Raw genomic sequence first — 22,094 nt, forward strand, 5'->3', positions numbered from 1 at the left:
AGTTAAATCGGAGGAAAAAAAATAACTTGAGATCCCTTATGGTGGCATAAGAACAGAGTGGAGGCCTGTTGTCTCTATGGGCAGCCTGTGGCTGTCAGGCCTTTGTGCCTGTGTGGTCTCTACAGAGCAACTGCCCCCAATCCAGGGAAACAGATTAGTCTAGAGGCTCATTAGAGGTGAAGCTGAAGGTCCCTAAGGGAGATGGCAGCTATGTGAATGCTGTCACCTGGCTGTAACACTCTGTCATCTCAGGGGGATTTGCCACCCTCTTGGGGAGGGCTCTGCCATCTCCACTGTCAGGAGGAGGTTGGTGTTGAGACTCCCACAACTTTGCTGAGACCTGGCCATGGGATTGCTTGTAGAGCAGCCTGGGAGCCCTGAAAGTGAGAGACAAAGGCTGCTTCTCTGGTACATGGTGGCGGTGGTCCTGAGTAGCTGATTACCTGCTTCTTACAGTCATGAGATGGGTCCAAAGTAGCCTGGTGAAGGACATGCTGGAGTAGCCACTAGGTTTTGGCTCCTGCTGTTTACCATAGATAGTATATTCCTTTTTGATAATGAAACCTAAAGGGTTGAAGATTTTGAGTTCTTTCTCCTAAGCCATGGGCTCTTGATGTGAGCCCTCTCTGGGATGCTTCTCCATGAGTTCCCATAGTCCACTATGTCTGGGAAACATATATACATCATAAATCTTCTTGGAGGGTCTTTTAGAAGCTCTCATGAGGCCCCTTAGAAAAGTCAAGATTCAAAAAGTCAAAGCCTGCAATGAGACACCTGCTTACTTAACCTCAGGATTTCTTAACTACAGCTTGAGATCTTTCCCCTTGTTTCTTCTCCCCGCCAAACTGCTATTTATATCATGGAGCATACTTTGGAAAATATATTAAATAAATGAGGAATCCGTTGGCCACTTATCATCCATGGGTAATTACAGATCGTCACCAGTGTTGAGGGTCAGTCTCCTCTCCTCTTTGTTCATTTATTTTTCAAAGTTAAGGTATCCAGCTGATGTTTTAGTATATATACAGTGAAATGGTTACTATAGTTAAGCAACTTAATATGCCCATTATTTTTTACCCTTATTTTTGTGGTGAGAGCATATAAAAACTATTAATAAAATTTCAGTATACAATATATTATTATAACCATAGTGCTTATTTTGTATCTTAGATCTCTAGACTTGTTCTTCCCTTGAACCTGTAACTTTATCCAGCAGCTCCCATTTCCTCCCTCTTTCCCACTCCTACTAACCAACCACAGTTTTTTTTTCTTTTCTGTGAATTTAGCCTTTTTTTATTCCACATATAAGTGAGATCATACGGTACTGTATTTTTCCTCTTGCGTCTGGCATATTTCACTTAGCATAGTATCCTCCAGATTCAACCATGTTGTCACAAATGGCAGGATCTCCTTTTAAAAACAATGAGTAAATATTCTAATTAATACCCCACCACACACACAAACACAATTTTCCATTCATTCATCTATCAGCAGGTCTCCTCTTTTTAAAATGAGTTACTAGAAAAAAATGCATAAAGTAAATAAGTAAATGAACAAAATGAGTTACTGGATTGGGGAAGGGGTTTGGTGCTAGAAAGCTTCCCTAGCTCTGAGCTCCATCTCCAACCCAACTCTGGCTCCTCCAACTGTGCAGAATCCCCATAGGCTCAGATGAGTCAAGTACTTCATTGTGTTTTCTTGGTTCACTAAAACAAGTCTTTCTGGCCCAGATACTTGGGGGGTTACAGTGTGTTTTCTCATCCTCACCCAAACCTCTGACGTAGGGAAGATTTGGAGCAGGGCAATCAAAAGCTGTCTCTTCTGTCACCCTAGAATAGCGAGTGCTCGGCACCTCTGTCATTCTTTAATAACAGACAGAGTGAGTTTCTAACACATAGTCAGCAAAAATTGGGTCAATTGGATTTGTTGACAGCTGTGGAATCATAGATAGCATTTGCTGTGCTATCTGGGTCAGTCCCAGCTAATCTGACCACTCCTCTTAAAAGACATGCTGATTTCTTGGCCTCCTCTTTCCCCGCCCCAGTCTCTGCTTTCTCATTTTGCTCCCCATCCCTGGACTTCTCCTGTCATAGCTGTTTGAGATATTCAAATAGATCAGCTTTTTCAGCTTTGATTTCTCATTTTTAAAAATCTCTCCCCTAAGGCCTCTGATCAAAAGTAGCATTTTCTTTTTAAACTGCTCTAATAGAAATCCAACATGAACCACCTAAATATATATATATTTTAAATTTTCTAATAGCCATATTATAAAAGCAATAAAGAGTGAAATTTTCTTAATATATTTAACAACCTTGTGCATCTTTTCCAACATGTAATGAGATCTATTCTTTTTTTTAAACATTCTTCAAAACCTGCTGTCCCTTGTATTACATCTCAGTTCAGATTTAAAGATTTCAATAAAATGAAATACCCTACAAAATAAAATTGTGTTTAAAAGAAAAATGCTGTATGCTGCTTCAGTTTTAAACTTAAAATTAAATAGTATAAAAATTTCACTCCTCAGTCTTACTAGCCACACTGTAAGTACTTATTAGCCATATCTGTCTACTGTTCTATAGAATTCATTTATTTAAACAGTTTTCTGAGTTGACACAAAATATTTGTGACTGAACCTTGTCAGCCCCAGGGGAAGGTGGAGCCCAGAATGGTATATGGCATGTGTGCCCAAATGTAAGGTAACACAAGAGAATCTCCCTTTTTCCTGTTGGCGGGGGTGAGGGTGGAATCCAAAACATGATTTGGGGCCAGCTTTAACATAATAACCTTTTAGGAGTACATTTGAAATAATTACATTTCTGCTTCTAATATTAATAATGTAGTTATACATGTGTTTTAAATTGCATGCATTTGAAAATAGTGTTCCCCACCCTGCATGCTTACATTTCATGGAACAGTTTTATTCCCGTGCTTTTTCCCATACATCTTTGCCTTCGGTGACCCTCTCACCCATAGAGTGACTTTTTTGGGGAGGGAGGTGGTCATCAAAATATATTTCAAGTTCATCCTAAATACTGTCATCCAAATTGTTTGGGATTCAGCACTTTTATCATTTGTGAATGATGCATTGCTGGAAACTCTATCCTAAGTTACAAGTCTCATTCATTTAACATGAAGATAGGTGTTTTTCCTCGTGCAACTCAGAGATAAATGAGAAATCTCCATAATGGGACCACTTTTGCTTTCAACGAAGAAAAACCTCTTTTTATTGGGGATAATATACATACAGGAGGGTGCATAAATCACAAGTATACAACTGTGTACAAAATGATATGCCTGAGCACCAATACCCAGGTCAGGAGGAAGAACAAGACTACCAGTTGGAACCTTCTGGGGCCACTCCTCCCAAAGGCACCCTCTGATTCCTAGCAGCTGAGGACACTACCCAGACTGTTTATGTAAGTGGACCTTTAGCTCAGCACTGGACTGGGATTCACCACGTCAAGGTTGGTACATTCTCATTCGTTTGTGTATAGAATCCCAGCCTTTTTAAAGGCCCTCTTGAAGATTGCCTACCATAGCACCATAAATGTTGTTTTATGCTGCAGGAATTATTTAAAATTTTTATTAAACATGAAAAAAATCAAATTCATCAGATTACTTCCATAAATGTCCCAAACTTGCTTTGATTAATGTATTCTTTTCCCCAGGAAATGTTTGTTGTCCTTTTTAAAGTGACTTGAGAGTCCTTGTGTTGTGAAGATTTGTAAAGGTGTGAATTTACACAGCATTCCCTCTTTATAGAAAAATGGTGCTTGGGGTGAAAAGCTGGCAATCTTCCATGTCATGCCCAGGCTGTGTGGTATCCGAGTACCTTGGGACTGTGTGTCCTCTCCCAGCTCACTGTGAACTGGAGCATCCTGTTGGAGTTGCCAAATATGGGTCTCTCTCTTGGCAGGGGAGATGATTTTTATGGCTTTCCTTCTCCAGATATCTGCTTGGAACCTGTTTATCAAATTTTTGCTCAAGTCACCTTGCCCCCTCATTTGTAAAAACAGCACCTTACCCCCTACCTCTTTCCACTGTAATATTTCTGATTCCTTTTAACTTCTTCATTTTCCTTTAATTTATAGTTCTTGTCACCTCTGGAGATGCTCTTTGTACTTAGTTATTGTTTCTTGGCTCTTCTTTTTGTGTTAAGAACACCCTTGGTCACGTAGAAGGTGCTCAATGAGTAGCTGTGGGACGAAGGAGGAAGAGGCCATGTGTCTCCAGGTCTGACAGGCCATCAGAATTGCACAGGACCTTGTCCCTGAAAGACAACCCCTTGGGGATAAAGTAGATAAAGGGTGGAGACATTCATAGCCCCTCCCCCCACACACACACCCATAACTTGCAGTAGCTTTTTTTTTTTTTTTTCCTGTGGTTGAAACTTGAGTGAGCCCTCCTGGAAGTGAGGGTTAGATGTCGCTTGTTTCTGCTTCTTACCTCTCAACAGACAGGTTGACAAATGTGGAATCTGCTATTATCACTAGGGGGAAAAAGTGGTGTTTGTGTGTATACTTTTTATGAAGATGGAGCATGTTTTGAGTGCTAATTATGCACTGCCAGGGAACACATGTGGGAGCCGCTGGGTTTACAGTGCCGTTGAACTCCCCCTCCCACAATCTGCGTGTCAAGAGGTGCTGAGCACCCCCCTCCGTGAAGCCTCCTGTCTGCTGTGGTTGTCTGGGATCCAGCACAGATAATGAGAGTGGGAGTTTGGACTAACCTCGAGGCATGTGGAGGGCAGGGTGTCTCCTCGGAGGAGCACAGTTGATCCTGGCAGCCAGCTCGGCTGCCTGCGGTATCTTCCCCTGACACTGGGAACTTTCACTTGGAGTGCTCCTGATGCTGTGCAGTCTTTCCTGGGGGTTTTTGAGAGCAGGATTACAATCCATGTAAGGTTTTCCCCTTTTCTGCCTTTGGGAGAACTTCTCCGTCAAAGAGCTCCATCCCCTTGGGATCTCAGTGAGCAGTGTTGAAGGTGGCTGCGGGGCCTGGGGGAGGGAGAGGGCACTTGGACACCAGACACTCTGTTACTGAAACTGACTTGCCTCTTCCAGGAGAAATCTGGAACTTTAAAAGCTTCATTCCAGAATTTTCTTCTGATTCCAGTAAAGGAAACTCACCATCAAATAACATAAGCAGTCACTGAGGCGGAGCTCTCACTTTTCTCTAATTTTGGGTTTCTCTGTGCTGGGAAACCTTTGGCCTAGAATCTCGTAATCCCTGAGGTTGCTGATAACTCTAATAGTCTCTGACACTATGATCAATTGGCTTTTAAATGATTTCCCCCTCATTATCAAAGAGCCTTATCTAATTCGTTCAGGATTAAGATGGTGGCAAGCTGAGGCTTAGCATATGTGCTCTCCTTTGGCTTTGCTGACACATCTTGGTATATTCCCTCTGGTCTTCATCCAGTACAGCAATGCTGGTTGGTTGGTTGGATAACTTTTGTCTCTTTGTTAACTAATTAATACAATTGGAGCTCAATATAAGGACTGCTATTTTTACAAAGTTTTTTTTGTTTGTTTGTTTTTTGTTTTTAGGTTAGAAACAAACATTGCTTTCTGATGCTCCCTTAGAACACATCTGACATGAGAAAAATCTAAACTTTAAATGATTCCTTTCTTGGATCACTTTTGTCTTAGTCATCTCTTTTATTGTCGTGACCAAAAGACCTGACGAGAACAATTAAAAGTGGAAAAGTTTATTTTGGCTTTTGGTTTCAGAGGTCTGGGTCCATAGATGGTCAATTCCATTGCTCTGGATCCAAGGTGAGGCAGAACATCATGGTGGGGGAGGGTGTGGGGGAGGGAAGCAGCTCAGGATATGGAAGCAGAGCAAGAACTCTGCTCACCAGGGACAAAATATATATCCCAAAGGCACCCCCATCAACTTGGCTCCTCTGGCCATACCCTACCCACCTATAGCTACCACCTAGTTAATGTACTGATTAAGACAAGGCTTTCATAATGCAATCATTTCTCCTCTTAATTTTCTTGCATTGTCTCACATAGGAGCTTTCAGGGGACACCTCATATCTAAACCATAAAAACTTCTGGCTTGGGCTGGTGATGTGGCTCAAGCGGTAGCGCGCTCGCCTGGCGTGCGTGTGGCCCGGGTTCGATCCTCAGCACCACATACAAAGATGTTGTGTCTGCCGATAACTAAAAAAAATAAATATTAAAATTCTCTCTTTCTCTCTCTCTGTCACTGTCTCTCTCTCTAAAAACAAACAAAAACCTTCTGGCTGAAGTGTTTAAAACAATGGAAAATGGGACAGATTACCATTAGGAGGTTGATGCTATAATCTGTAGATATAACCCAAGATATGTATGTTGGTAAAAAGCCGAAGTATTTGAATAATGAATTATTAATATTTGCCTAAACAATAACAGCAAACAGAATTAAACCAAGGTTTCCCATCTCATTACTTCTCTGATTCTACATCTTCCATCGGTTAGCCCAATGCATCTTTCCTAGGTTGAAAAGGTACCTGAGGGAGAAGGGAGGCAGGGATGTTATCGATTTAGATGATCATGGTATTGTTGGTAGGAGTTATGGAGATATTGGGATGAAAGCAGTTAAATTTTTAAAAAGGTTGTGATATAGAGGATCAGGAAGTAGATGTCAGAAGAACAAAATGCCTGAAGAGATAGGAAATTTTAAAAGAAAATGTTTAAATATATTCCTGGTGGAAATGGTTTTTTGATGGAACTATTCATCATTCAGTTGATGTAGAAAGTTTATTTTCAATGACTTCTCATTTTGAATGAGCTGCAGTTGCTTCTCTAACTTCTGAGCCACTCCCCAGGGGGTGAGGGAAGCTTCTCTTTATGATGCCTACAGAACAACACAAATGGAATTTTTCCTAAGTTCAAGCACAACATCTCTGTGACCCTTTCAGACTCTAGTTGTGCCTGGAACATGGGCATCACTGTCAACTCTTGAATAGTAAAACATCATCACTAATTCATGCTCTGCACATTTGTAACTTGTGATAAACAAGAACTGAGCCTAAGTTTGCCTACAGGTTTGCTAAGCAGATTAATAATGTAAGCCACATTGCAGGGGCATTGTTTATTTACCTAGTGGTACCTGCTCATTCCAGCAATTTGGATGCAGCATCACAAACTGAGAGGCTAATTACAAACTGCTCTTACCTCTTCATTAAAGCAAGTCCTGGAAGGCCCACTTCTTGGGAGCTTTTGTGTTTGTTTGTTTACATTTCTGCATATTTGAAGGTGCTGCTAGCTGCAACATTTATAGGGAATTGTGGATTTTACACTTTAACAAATCACTGCAGTTTGGTATTGCCTGTGGGTATGAATTAGTGTTTTTGTATTTCTAGAGTCTATTGCTATGTAACAAACCATCCCAAAATCTGTTGGTTTAAAACGACAGCAGTCATTTATTTTGTTAAAAAGTTTGCAATTTGGGCGGGACTGGGCAGAAATAATAATCTCTACTCCACATGGTACCAAATGGGTGGCCTGTTGGTGATAGGAGGATCCACTTTCAAGATGGTGCCCCATTTGGCTAAATGGTTGTTACTGGCCATGGGCCTCTCCTCCACCTGCTTGGGTGTCCTCAGAACATGATGGCTGGGTTCTCTAAGAGCAGTATCCCAAGAGAACAAAGTTGAAGTTCATGGGATTTTTATGACCAGCCCTCAAAAGTCATACAGTATCCTTTCTCATCTTTTATCATAAAGGTCAATACCTGTTCAAGTTGAGGGAACATAGACTGTACCTCTTGGTGGGGGCATGGCAAGGTTCTTGCATGACCATGTGAGATGAGGGGTATTGTCATGGCCATCTTTGGAAAATGCAGTCAAATACATGATTTTAGATGCTCAGTGTTCATTTTCAGTTCATTCTTCTAGGAGAGAACTTTGAGAATATAAATTTTTTAAAAAAAAGAGGCAAGAAATCAGAATAAAGCATCATTGCTAATTCATGCTATGCACATTTGTAACTTGTGATAAACAAGAACTAAACAGAGTATGAAATGTAAGGATTGAGTACTGAAAGTAGTTTTTGACTGTATACTTCTCAAAATTCTCCCCCCCCCCAACGTATTGTTACTCAAAGGGATCACATATCTTCGTGAGTTCTGAAATTCAAATCATTTCCATCTTCCAGAAAAACCATCCCAGGGTTCTCCAGGGTATTTACAAAAGAACAATAAAACATTCATTTCTTTAGCACGATTGTAATGAAAACCATCCCCAAGTACTTAGTTTAACTGCTTTGTTTACCACGGGAGTTTCAAATGCCATTAGGACCTTGTTATATTTTTGTTGGTCTGGAGTCATGGGAATAGAACAAGGTTTTTAAATCAAGGGTTAAAACTAGGATAGCAATGTTCAACCACACCATCTCAACATTTTGTTAAAGTGCCTTTCATTAGTGTTTTGGAAGCCTATGTAAATCAGGGAATGGTGGGGGGGGGCAGAGTCGGAATACTGGATGTTAAAGCAACATGGTGTGAAGGGAAACATCTGTTCCTGGTTAAATTCTTTAAAACTTATGTTCTTTTGCTTTAATCATTTGACTGTGGTGCTGAGATTTGAGTTCCATGAGGACTCTAAAGCTGATTTTCCAGAACATTCCCAGGAGTTCTAATAAGCCCTTGAGATTCTGAGCCCCACACTTGTAATTCCAGGGTCACTGGTATTACCAAAGTGTAAACTTGGGTTGTCAACTCAGCAGCTGTAGGGTTGATTGTTTGGGGAGGGCTGGGTTTTTTCCCCCCCTAAGGAAATACATTGCCTAGTCTTGGGTAGTCTGGTTTTGAGGCATTTTTTTTACCTTGATAAGAAGTATTAATGTTAACAAATTTGTATCGCTGCCTCTTTTCTTTGTCCTGAGAGGAAGATTGACTTGATTTGTTAAGAGACGGAAGGGCTGCAAATAAACACAATTTAATGGTGATGCTTTCTGAAATCTACCCCTGGACCTACAACTCCCTTAATTTCTCTAGGCCTCAGTTTTCTTTGCCCTTAAGACTGTAGGAAGAGAAACGATGTGCAGGTTTTCAGAACCTCAGATGAACGTATTTTTAAAACGTGATTGGCCTCCGATGGATAGTTCCTGTAATTGTAGACTGAAAAACGTATCCATTTGGGGGTGGCCCCAGATGCTTAAAATGTAATGAATATGCTTGTAATCCCAGCAGCCTGGAAGGCTGAAGCAGGATTGCAAGTTCAAGACCAGTCTCAGCAATTCAGCAAGGCCGTGAGACCCTGTCTCAAAATATTTAAAAAAAAAAAAAAAAAAAAAAAAAAAGCCTCGGGATGTGGCTCAGTGGTTAAAAGCCTCTGGGTTCAATTCCTGGTACCAAAAACAAAAACAGAAAACAAAGTTTATTCATTCCTTAAATAAATGTTCTTTGCCTACATCCTAAGTACCAGGAATAGTTCCAGATGCTAGGGACGTAGCACAGAATGAAACAGACAAGGTCCCTGTCCTTTTGGGACCCTCAAGAAATAAGTCACTGGAAGACTGAGGGAAGCAGCATCCCAAATAGCGATCTGCACAGGCTGCAGCACCTGCTGGTTTTAAGGAGCAGGAGAAGTCTTGTGAAAGTGGCAAGGAGTAAAGAGGCATAGGATATGGCCTCAGAGGTGGTCAAGCCCCAGCCCAAAGAGGAATGGGGGACATGAGGGAGGTATTGGGTGCTGTAGGCTAGGGGCAGAAGCTGGGACCCTGTTAGAGTTTGAAACAAGCCACACTGATAAATACCTTCCAGAGACCAGACTAGCTGCCGAGAGGACTGTCAGCAAGCAAAACCAGCAGAGGGGTGGCAGCAGGGCCAGGCGGAGCATTTTCATGGGGACGGAATCTCAACCTTTTGGTGCATCCAAGAGGATGGTGGCAAGGACTGAAAGGGCCTGAGGAGTTCAGCAGTGTGGTCCAGGGGATGGCAGGAAGTAGGGGGTGAGTCAGTGAGGCAGGGTGCAGGGCAGGAAGCTTACTTTCTGCTGCTTGGTTCCCCCCCACCCCACTTTTTTTTTAAGATGGCTTGAATTTTACTGAGTGCTAGATGGGAAGAGCCAGTAGAAAGGAAGAGGTTGAGGCTATAACAGAAGTGGAATCAGGTCCTCCAGTTGGGCAAAGAATGTGACCTCCATGGCTCAGGTTTTGCCTTGGCCAGACCCCATTGATGTGGGGGCAGAGAGAGGAGTGCTGTGCTTAGAGGTGGCAAGAAAAGGTCATGGGGCCTGAGGTTCTCAGCAATGGGCCTGATTTCATCTTGGGTCATTTCTGGAAAATGAGGGGAAAATAGAGGAGTGGAAACAGGGCTGAAGAGCAGGGAGAGGGGGCTCTGAGATAGCTGCGTAGGGATGAGTGGAAAAATTATAGGCCAGTCTGGCCTGGATGAATGACCCTAAGCCTTCCTTGCAGCCCAGGTGAACTGCTGTGGATTGACATCTGTGGGATAGGCCAGGCAGACAGCCGAGGACGTCAGAGCAGGACGATATTAGAAGAAGCAGATCGTGTGCTGGTCAGGGAAGGATAAGAAAGAGTAGATGACTGCTCTTTCTTGTCTTTCAAGCCGGTTTCTGGGTCTTCCCTGCTGGGGTTTAACTAGGTAACAGTTTGCTTGGACAGTCTCAGTTCATGCTGTTCATGTCATTCATCCTAGCATAATTATTAATTGCTACACTTTTTGCTTTAAAAAGTCCTTTGAGTCCAGACTACTGTCTCTCCTTTGGGTCAACAGACTACTGTCTCTCACATTCTTTCCTATAGGGGAAAAAAAAACTCTTACGACTTCTCCTACCTAGGGACTCCGAAGTAACTGCAGGGCCCCCAACTATTCTTTGCCTCCTGTCCCCTTTCCTCTTTTACCAACCCGGCCTACATCTAAATAAATTTAGATACATTTTCCTTAGTCCAGTCTGATTATGTCACTGCTGCTCAGAAACCATGGTAGTATCTTTTATGGTTTGATATTGGGTGTCCCCCAACAGCTCGTGTGAGAGAGAATGCAAGAAGGATCGGAGATGAAATGATTGATCTATGAAAGTCTAAACCAAATCCTCTGATAGGGATTAACTGAGTGGTAACTGTAGGCAGTAGGATGTGGCTGGAGGAATTGGGTCAATGGGGCATGTCTTTGGGAGAAGTTGGGTCAATGGGGCATTTCTTTGTTCCTGTTGGACCAGAGTGCTCTCTCTGCTTCCTGGTGCCATCTTTCCTCTGGCACAGTCTTCAGCCATGATGTTCTGCCTCATCTCTTACCTAGAGCATTGGAGCCGACTGTCTGTGGACTGAGACCTCTGAAACTGTGAGCAACAACTAAACTTTTCCTCCTCTAAAGTTGTTCTTGTCAGGCCTTTGGGTCAGAGCAGTGAAAAAGCTGACTAACACATCTCATTGGATAAAAAATCCAGACTGAATATTCAAGACTCTTAAGATCTCTCCCTGGTATTTGACAGTATATATTAGAGTAAAGGATATGTTGTAATGAATGCAAATGCTGAGCATCGTGACAGACGGGAATGTGAGCTCTGTAGCCAGACTACTTGGCTCCTTGCCCTTTACTGGGTATATGACCTTGGGCAAATTGCCCAGCCTCTCTGTGCCTCAGTTTTCTAATCAGTAACATGGGGGTTAAAAAGGAAAACCTACTAATTATTATTATAAGAATTGAATAACTTAATCCATGTAAAGTCTTTGAAACAGTGTTGGGCACACAGTAAACTCTCAGTAAACATTAACTCTTGTGATTACGGATTTCAGTGCAGGCCCACGGAATGCTGGCTCTTCCTTAGAGAATTTCTGATATTTTCTCACTTTTTTGCTTCTGCTAGCTTTAGTCTTTATGGGGATTCTTTCCCCAAACCATTTCTGCACTCACAGATTCCACCCGAGGTATGGTTATTTTACCAGCCGTGGATGGAGGCAGCCTCAAAACTAACAAGCTGAAGTCTGGCATGCATTCTTGACTCCTGTGGAAAGCTGATGAAAGTCTCTTTAAGTGCTTTGCTAACAAAATGTTTTGAGGGAATGTTTGTTCCATTTTTTTTCCCCTGTGGGTATGCACTAGAATTTAATAGAAGCCCTAGGGGCTTATATCTCTGGCAGTAGGTGGCAGATTCTCCTGCCAACTCTTACCCTCAGTGCTCCTACCTGGGGGATGTGGTTCTTTTGGGCTGAGGTCTTTATTTAGCTCCATTGTTCTGGTCTAAGGACAGGAAACCACACAAAGCTAAATTCTGCAGAGGGTTGTACCTTGAGGGAGATTAAGGATTTGCTGAGCCAATGAAAATTAGCCAGAGGCAACTCCTGTGGGCTCTAGCATGTTGGCTCTGCATGGTGCCCCTCCTGGTCTGGCTATCCCATCTATCAGGGCAACCTTCTCTGTGGAGTGAAATGGTTGGAGGTTGGATGGTCATTCCAGAAAGTAATGAACAATCATGAACAGCCTGAGGGAGGTATGTAGAGGTATCCTCTGTGAAGTAGATAAAGGCCGGATCTATGCAGTTGAATAATCTAAGGCACTGATAGAGAAACTGTTTTGATCATAATATATCAACATTATTGTAATGGATATAAATTTGCTTATTATATTAGTCAGGGCTCTCTAGAGGCACAGAATCAACAGGAAGTATAACTATAAAAGGAGGACTTATTACTTTGGCTCACACAACCAGAAGCTGGATAGTCCACAATGGCTGTCTGCAGGCTGGGGAGCCAGAAGAACCAGTAACTACACAGTCCAAGAGGCTGGAGCCTCAGAACAAGAGGGATCAATGGTGTTACCCTAGTCTGAGACCAAAGGCTTCTGGGGATCACTGGCAGAGTCCAATATCCTCCAAGGATCACAGCAGCAAACAAAAACCTGTTCAAGAAGAATTGAGCTTGCATCTGCTGCTGCGTCCTTGTTCTTCCAACTGTTATTCCATCCAAGCCATCATCCTATTAGCCCAGTGCTGCCCACACTTAGGGAGGGTCTCTGTTTCAGTTGGCTATCCCACATGCCAATTATTCCTAGACACACCCTCATTTGACACTCCCATAATCCTTAATTCTTGACATTTCTTAATCCAATCAAGTTGACAGTTCAGATTGACCATCATACTTACCTAGTTTTTGTTTTGTGGGGTGGGTACATTTTTGGGTATTTTGGGGGGGTGTACTCAGGGGTACTACCACTGAACCACATCCCCAGTCCTATTTTATATTTAGAGACAGGGTCTTACTGAGTTGTTTAGTGCCTCACTGTTGCTAAGGTTGGCTTTGAACTTGAGATCCTCCTGGCTCAGCCTCCAGAGCTGCTGGGATTACAGGCATGTGCCACCATGCACGGCTGCTTACTTAGTTTGCCTGATATTTTCATCATTTTAGTATTTGTATGTCATGAGCAAATTTCAAATTTTACTTTGTATCAGATGATGTATATACATGAGAGATAGTTAAGGATTTTGTCTGTCCTGAAATAATTCTTCATCTGAGAGCTTCTTTGTTCCTACAGTAGGGCTGTATGATTTCCTTGTGAAACACCTTATACCCTGGTCAGAGCTGATTGGCCCAGAAATGGATACCTGATATAAGCTAAACCAATCAGAGTCCTTCCCTGGGATCTTTTACTACGAGTAACCAGGAAATTAGACTTCTTCTCTCTAGTTGCTAAGCTGTTAGTAAAAAACTTAGATGTTGGTGATGGTCATGTTTTCTGCTATGTATGGGAAAATGATCCTAGATAAGAAAGAAAGATGCCAACAAAGAGATAAGGGCAAAACTTGGAGAAAGTTTCCTTATGACAATTGGGAATGCACATTAAGGTCTTCCTGAGTCCACCTCTGGCCTTGCTTTGCTGGCCACTTGTTCCTCATAAGAAGGCCTTTCCTTCTTCAACTCCCTTTGTTAACTTTCATTTTGACTTTTAACATGAGGTTGGGTCTTCCCGTAGTTTGGCTTGGGGGAGGCACTAAAAGCTAATCGATGATCTTTGGGTAATAGTAGTTCAACAACACTCACTCAGTCCTATTGCCTTCAAACCCCCATATATTCCATTTTCCATGAGTTGTGAAATTAAAGGCCAATTGAAGTGGAAAAAAATGAGTCAACTAACAGAGGTAATGCAGATACTTAAAACTCCTTTTGTCAGAAGTGTCTACTCTGAACAGAGCTACCAAAGGACAAATCCATTTTATAGATCCACTAGAATTATGATCTCTACTTCTTTTGTTTTTTAGGGGGATTTTATTTTGGTGGTGTTATAGCATTTTTCAATCTTCCTACCAAATCACCCTTTATAGCAGAGAAGAATAAAAGGATGCCTTGTCTCTCCTACCCCAGCCCTGCTAGGGATCTGAGGACAGGCAGAGGCCCTTGAAACTGAGTATAAATAGTTTGAGAAGAATGGAACAAGTTAACTCTTCAGAGTCTGAATTACCTCTTGAGTTAAACCAAATCATGAAATCCAAGATGGCAGAAAAAGTGCTCATTTCCCCAGCTCACTGTTGTCTGTTTCTCTAGAACCCAGCAGTAGGTATTCGGTAAGTTTAATGGAATGAATGAATGAATATTATAAACTGAGGCCCAGACGAATCAGCTGACTAGTGGCCTAACTAGTGAGTGGCTGAGCGGGGTTCAAAGCTTTAGGTCTTCAGGCTCCTGTCAAGGGTTCATTTTAAGAACAAGCAGTCTCAGAAAGAGAATACTACCCCTCAAGGTCTACATGATCTTTCCTTATGGCCCTCTAACAAAGCTGAACACCCAGAAATGCCTGGCAAGGCTTTCAATTCCTGAAGCAAAGTGTTAACACATCAGAACTAAAGACAGCTTCGGATGTGAGCTAAAACCTGTGTTATTTTTGAGTCTTCCTTTTCAAAAATCTGTACAAGAGTTTAGGTGACAAAAGATGGGAAGGGCTGAGTGGGTATGATAAAATATTCACTGTAAATGCTCATGTTTAACCGTGCAGCTCTGAACAACATCTTTGTGGCTGTCCTTGACATACAGTACATGTCTGTTTGTGGGCTCCCTGCAAATGTCATGGTTCCCCAACAGTGGCCATGAGTGAGGAGTGAGGGTCAGAGTGGAACAGTGGTCTGGCATAGGGTATATTGGGGATGTATGTATGTGTGAGTCTTGTTTTTTCACCTTGTTATATCCAAAATCATTGTCAAAAACTCTAGTTCTGTAATTTAGTATTTTATATGACTTATGCCCTACATCAGCACTGTCCACTAGAAATTTCTGTGATGGAAATGTTCAATGTTTGCATTGTCCAATAGGATAGGATAGTCACTAGTCACAGGTGGCTACTGAGCACTGGAAATGTGACTAATGTGAGGAATTGAATTTTTCATTTTCTTTAATTATAATTAATCTAAATTTAAATAACAACTTGTGGCTAGTAGCTATCATGGATAGCACAGCTCTCTAGTATTTTTTTTTTTAAAGAAAACAGCAAGTTTCTGTTTAGGGGCATTAATTAGGTCATTAATAATAGGGATTCCATTAAGTTTGTCATTCAGATGGAACTTACAAATGTATAGCAGCTGTTCATCAAACATGATGGGAGAAGCTTCCTTTATCTGGGCTAGAGTGACCTTCCTGTTATGGTTTGGATGTGCAATGTCTCCCAAAAAACACTTGTGTGAGAGAATGCAGGAGTGTTTAGAGATGAGAAGATTAGATTATGAGAGTTATAACCTAATTGGTGGATTAATCCATTTGGTAGATCAGTGGGTGGTGATTGTAAAGGGATAGGGTAGGGCTGGAGGAAATAGGTTCCTAGGCATTAGCCCTCAGGGACTCTGTTATTTCTGACTTCTTTTACTCAAGCTTTCTCTGCCTCCTGGCTGTTGTGTCCTAAGCTGCTTTCCCCTACCACACCCTTCCTCCATGATGTTCTGCCTTCCTCAGGGCCAAAGCAATGGGGTCAGCCAGTCATGGGCTGAACCTTTGAAATTTTGAGCCAAAATAAACTTTTTCTCCCCCAAGTTTTTCTTGTCATGTGTATTTGGCAACCGTGATCCAAAGCTGACCAACACACAGTCCATCTTAGATTTTCCTGGGGTTATCCGCTGTCATGTTGTTTTTTAATAAAAAGGATCCCTTAGACAAATAACCAAAGAGATCATTTTTCCAGAGTTAAGACTTCTTATTTAACTAAATTTTTAAAAGAAATCTTTTTCATAACATTATCCCAGATTATTATGAATCTATCCATACACAATATAGAGTAACTGAATAAAGTCTTGGATCAGTTAAAATGGTTATATTTAACTCTTGGTGCCTGAACCAGCAATTGTTACTCCTTTAAGTATTGGGGGGCAGGCTGGGTTTAAGAAGGCAACAGGAATGAGTATTTTTCAGTTTACACTGGTATGCAAGTGGGCACCTCGGCCAAGGTTGCATTGCACAAAGTAGAAAGAGTATTGTTGAAGGAGTATCAGGTAGGGCCTTGTATACTTGGAGTCAATTCCAGGGAATGCCTTTGGTTAGCTCTGTGAAGTTCAACTAGTCATATAATCTCTTGACTACTTCTCTCTCCTATAAGTTAGGCCTAACATAAATGCATGTTGAAAGTTCTTTATGGAAGAGTTGCCTAGTGTTATAGTGAGTTTCACTGATAACAGTTGTGGTCATGCATGGGATAGTCTCTGGGAACTCCACAGCTAAGGGACCCAACTAGTCATGATTTTCTCTTCCATACTAATTGATTCCAGGCTCATGAAGACCCTAGTGGAGTCATGGTGAAGTCCAGCTACAGATGATGAGGGCCTGAAGTAAAGTGACCTTGGGTGTGTAGAGAATGGGGGCAGGATTACAGGAACAGCTGGAGGTGAATCTGGTGGAATGTGGTGGATGAATGCATAGGATTAGAGAAAGGGGAGGAAGGCATCTAAGTGACTCCAGATTTGGAGACAAGGTTGATGGTGGACCTATCAGCTGTGACTGCTGGCCATGTAAGTCTGAACCTCCAAGGAAAGTGAGGGCTAGGAGTCCAAATTTGGGAATAATTAACAGTGGCCACACCTGTGTGAACCAAGGGGGAAGTTGAGCTGAGAGCTGGTGGCTGAGGATTAACCCTGGTGACCACCACTTGTGTCTGCCGTTATTATGCACTGAGACTTGTCTAAAGAAGGTTATACATAAATAAGACAGGATTCCATTTAGCTACATATGCAAATGACATTATGAAAAAGAGAAACGAAAGTGTCTATACTCAGGTGAGGTAGAAAACCAGAAGACTCAAGGCCCCCTATGGGCTAGCCAAATATTGGTTTTTTTTTTTTTTAATAAAATCTAAATGCAGTCTTCGGTTAAAAAGGATACTCCCCCTTTCTGGTAAACAATTTGGCAGCCTGTACTAATCCTTTGAAAAGTTAATATCCTTTGACCTATTAATTCCACTTTCAGGAATCCACTCGAAGGAAAGCAAACAGGTTCAGATAAAAATTTATATGCAAAGATATTTCATCTTGTTAGCTTTTTTGGGAAGGCTCGGCACGGAGGGAGCATTCAGCCATAACATCATTTTAGAAGGTTTGGATACCAGGCAGTACCGTGGCATAGGATGTGAAATCTACATCTATGTTAAAATACTAGATGAGTATTCAAAGAAATCTGGCTTTGCCCTTTGATGCCACTCTCCAAGTTACTGTGGTGAGAAAGCTGGGGGTATGCTAGCTCAGCCTTTGTTGACTTGATATCCAAAAAAATGCATGTGATCTGTCCTGGTGGTTTCTAGTCCAGCCTCTTTTTTTTTTTTTTTGGTGCTCCTGGCTTCTCATGTCATGTTCTAGAAATGCTTCTAGAAGTTTCTTTAGCAGGCTGTTACACCATCAAGGTTTTACCCAGGATAACTCCTGCCCTTACATGGATTTCCCTGCTTTCTTTCCTTCATGTATCTGGTGAACTCTTATTCATCCTTTGAAGCCTCTTTCAGATTTGGTCCCCAAATAGATTTTGTCAAGCACAGCATTTTGAAGAACAAATAGGGTTTGAATGCTTCAAGGTGAGGTGGACGTACTAGTTCTACCACCCTGCTTACTTCTTCCTATTGTGTTACTTTGTTGGTTACAGCCCTGGCCTTCTGTGACAGAGATATCTCCACCTCCTTTCAGGCAGAAAGTGTCTCTTTGGTCATTGTCACTATTGTAGTACCTTTACACCCATGACTGCATTTATCACCCATATGAGTAATCTTTAAAATATACTTTTTTTCAATTCTAATGCTAATAAATTTTGAAAAAAAAATTACCCACAAATAAGAAAAAAAAGTAACTTCTATCTCCCTCCTCTTCAAGAACACTGATGTTTTCATGTTAGTGAATGTTTCTGGGTGTGATTTGTGTATGTACATTTCAGAGTCGAATTAATACTGCGTCTATAAAGCTTAGAATCTTTATTTTTGTTATATATAACATAATGCAAGCATTACTTGCTCCGTGTTTATGTCCTTATTTTTAAAACTTGCTTTCAGAAATTGGCTGGGCCATCTTGAGGGTTAAGATTCCCCAGTACTTAAGCAGAGTGTTGGCTTGGACCAGTACAGGGACTTAATATTTGTTGAACTCTGGAGATGAAAAATTTAACCTGTTCCCATCCAGCCTCCAAGGATCTTGTTAAGGAGACATACCTGTTCACTCATGATTTAATGTATTCATGCACTCAACAGATATGTTTCTGCCGGACATTCTTCTGTCACTGGGGACACAGTAGAATGCTTCAGTCCTTGTGAAGTGTGCATTCTGCAGCAGTGATTTGCATACTAGGTTGCGCTGAGATCCCACAGCAGACTTGTGAACTGCAGGTCACTGGGTCTTGCCCCCAGAGCTGCTAATTCAGTGGGTCTAAGGGCCTGAGAGCCTGCAGTGTCAACATGTTCCCAGGGGATGCTGATGCTGCTGGTCCCTGGATATGACACTTGAGAATTCCCGGCTTAAAGGATCAATTTGCAGTACCGTATGGCAAAAGAAAACAGCTGTGGGGTTTGTGGGTAAGAGGGCTGAGGTCTGACATGTGTGTCTAAGACTCCCTGATTCTTCAAGTCCCCAGGAGGAAGGAGGGGACTAGGAAAATGCCCTGTGTCCAAAACCTCATCTTTTCCTCTATGGATGACTCTGGGCAGTCTCTGCAGGGCTGCAGATGCCCAGGACTGATCAAGGAAGAGGTTCAAGCAATCATGATGGCCACGTGTGCCTTCTCTGGGCCCCTTACCATATGTCTGGTCTTCAGAGCCACTGCAAAAGGGAAGCACAACCCTCCCCATTTTATGGATGTGAAGACTAAGACATGGAGAGCTTATTTAACCCACTGTAGTCATCCCCCACACCAGTGAGTGACACATCTCGAGCTCCAAGCCCAGCCTTTCTGAGAGCCTTCAGACCCCATGCCATCGCCATTGCCATTGCTCCTGTTGAGACTGGCCTGTGGTTGAACCCTCAGTGGGACCAGTTTCTAGAAATGCTTCAGTAGTCATAGCTGTTTCCTGTGTGGTGAGACAGTAGTCTCAGGAACTAGTGCAAGGTTGTTCCCTCATTTCATCTGGGGACTGTAAAAATTTATTGCCTTTCCTTTTTGCCTTTGTCACCAGGAAGCTCAGAGCTATGCTTCGTCGGCAGTAGCTTTCCTGAGTGTAAGGTTCTTGGTATAATCATCTCCCTACTTTTCTTTGAAAACTTTTGTTTCCTGTGTTTTCTTTTAGAAAGTTTCCGAGATAATTTTTTAAAATAGGTGGATGTCACAGATTAGTGAGTGAAAAGAAAATTTTCAGAATGGAAAGGATTAGTTTAAGGGATTTTTTTTTAAACTTTTGAAGACTGATTTGTCCCAAGACTGTGCATGAGTGGACATAGACGTGACTGTGGACACGTATGTATTTGATAGTTTGATGTATCCTTTTGAACTTGAGTCCAGTTTGGCTGGAGCCAGGGCTGGCTTTGAACTCTGGCTTCTCACTACTTACTTTATGACTTTCATTTCAATCTCATTGTCCTATCTGCAATGGAGATTATGAGGCCGTGCATGGTCATTGAAGAATTTAACAAAATGTCTTAATGTAAAATGGCTAGTTATGTGCCTGCAGCAGATGATAGTTACTGATATGTCTCGCACAGGCTGGGATTTGTAGAAAGATTGGGCCATGCATTTGCACTTGCTCTAGGCATTTTTCCTAGTATGTGCCATGGGGAGCTGAAATGACCCTTGACTTCACATTGGGGTGCTGTGTTCCAGGGCTGTGAGGCTTGCTTCCCCTTGGTGCAGGGAGCCCCATGTGGCATTTCTTACACATTCTCATTGGCAGTAGGTGTTTGCTGTGGAGAACTCAGTATTTTCTGAGGTCATCCACTTAGAGGTTGGTGACTAAGACTTAGACAGTCCTGGGGTTTCTATCTCCTTATGCAGTGGTGACGTACTCGGCTTGAGCATCCTTGCCTGGAAAGTCCCCTAAAGCCCACCTCCTGGCTCTTCTTGATTTTACTACCACTCTCAGTTTTTCTTTCAAAGTTTTGACTACTAAGTGCAATGGCTGGGGGCTACTTTTTAGGGTAAGAGAGGGTTCAAATATTACAGGACTCTTTGTAGATTTCTTTGTCCCAGCTTGTGGGCACATGAAGCAAGAAGGAACAGCTTCCCTGTTGCCTATGCCGTCTGGGCTGTTTGAGGCCTTCAAGAGCCTGGGGCCTGCCTGGAGCTGTGGGCCAGGAATAGACTGTGAGCTCCTTGGCTTCCTGAGGCCTGAGCGTGCCATGGAGCCTTCACAGGGGTGACTTTCCCCACCTCTGACCTTCCCTGTCAAAACTAGTGTCTCAAAACAGAAGCTCTTTGGGTCATAAGATGCCATATGGTAATTACTATGCGGTTGTAAGATGCACTGTATTTATTTTAATTTTGTGTGTGTGTGCATGCGTGCCAGGGATTGATCGCAAGGGCACTTAACCCCTGAGCCACCTCCCCAGCCCATTTTGTATTTTATGTAGAGACAGAGCCTCGCCAAGTTGCTTAGGTCCTTGCTGAGGCTGGCTTCGAACTCACAATCCTCCTGCCTCAGCCTCCCGAGTTGCTGGGATTACAGGCGTGTGCCACTGCACCTGGTTAGATGCATTGTATTTGTGAGGTAGCCTGATGGCCAGGAAGTAGGTGAGTCATAAGAAAAAGAAATTCTTAAAAAATTGTTATCAAAATGAGCTTCTTCCAAATCCTGTTTATTTGAGCTTATCCTTTTTGAACCTGTTTAAAATAAAACAACAAAACAAAACAAATAGGGACCATAATCATTTCAAGGCGAGGTGATCCCAACCCTTTCCCAAAGCTTCATTTTTCCATTGGGCAATGTAGTGAACACACCAAGTCTGCATGTCCCCTTCAGGCTAGGGCAAAGGGTGCAGGCACTGCCTGCCTTGATGACATGGGGCCTCTGCTATTCTTCTTGTTCACGGTGAAGTAGCTCAGAGGCCTCGGTGAGGTGCATGGGTGCTGCAGGCATCCTTCGGTAGACCATCCCATTCACGCTCTTGCCTTTGTTTTGTTGGCCTCCCAGGTCCAGGAAGCTGCAAGTCGGGGCCTGAAGTTTGTGGGCGTCATTCCTCAGTACCACTCCCTTGTGAACTCGGCTGGCGGCAGCCCTCTCCCACCCACCACCAACAGTGCCACAGATGCCAGAGCTGTGAAAAAGGCACATGGGGACCACGCATCACTGGAGGATGAGAACCCAGGGGCTGCAGACGTGTGTGTTGCTCCCTCAGGGATGGACGGAAGCCCAGAGCCCGGCCCAGGCCACACAGGGGACCTGCCTTTCATTGAGGAGCCCAGCTTATCCTCTGGAGAATTTTCCCCACGGGGAATGAGTCCTATACTGGATGGACCAGAAGGTGGCCCGTCGGATACACATGCAGGGCTGCTCTCTAGGAGTAAGTATGTAAGCCCCTCTTCAGAGAAGTGAACAGCTTTTCAGTCATCCCCAGGGCGTTTTAGGGAAAAGAGATGGGGATAAAGTATAGACACGGCAGTCCATCAAACACTAGAGACTTAGTTATTTGGGCCGCACGACTAGTTACTTGCTGTAGTTGTAACTTCAGGGGGTGAGCAGGGCTATGTGAAATTGACTTGCAGTTGTTC

At 42.7% G+C, this 22,094-nt stretch overlaps 1 protein-coding gene across 2 annotated transcripts in view; it reads left to right on the top strand.

Moving 5' to 3' along the window:
- Positions 1–22,094, top strand: part of Rftn1 (raftlin, lipid raft linker 1) — a 195,489-nt gene that overhangs the window by 117,518 nt on the left and 55,877 nt on the right. For both annotated transcript variants that reach the window (XM_005317250.5, XM_040289832.2), the window contains one exon: positions 21,517–21,886. In XM_005317250.5, coding sequence (XP_005317307.2) covers positions 21,517–21,886 — 370 coding nt within the window. The remainder of the gene's footprint in view (positions 1–21,516; positions 21,887–22,094) is intronic.

The sequence above is a fragment of the Ictidomys tridecemlineatus genome, chromosome 2, assembly GCF_052094955.1.
Source record: "Ictidomys tridecemlineatus isolate mIctTri1 chromosome 2, mIctTri1.hap1, whole genome shotgun sequence".
In the NCBI taxonomy this organism is placed as follows: domain Eukaryota; kingdom Metazoa; phylum Chordata; class Mammalia; order Rodentia; family Sciuridae; genus Ictidomys; species Ictidomys tridecemlineatus.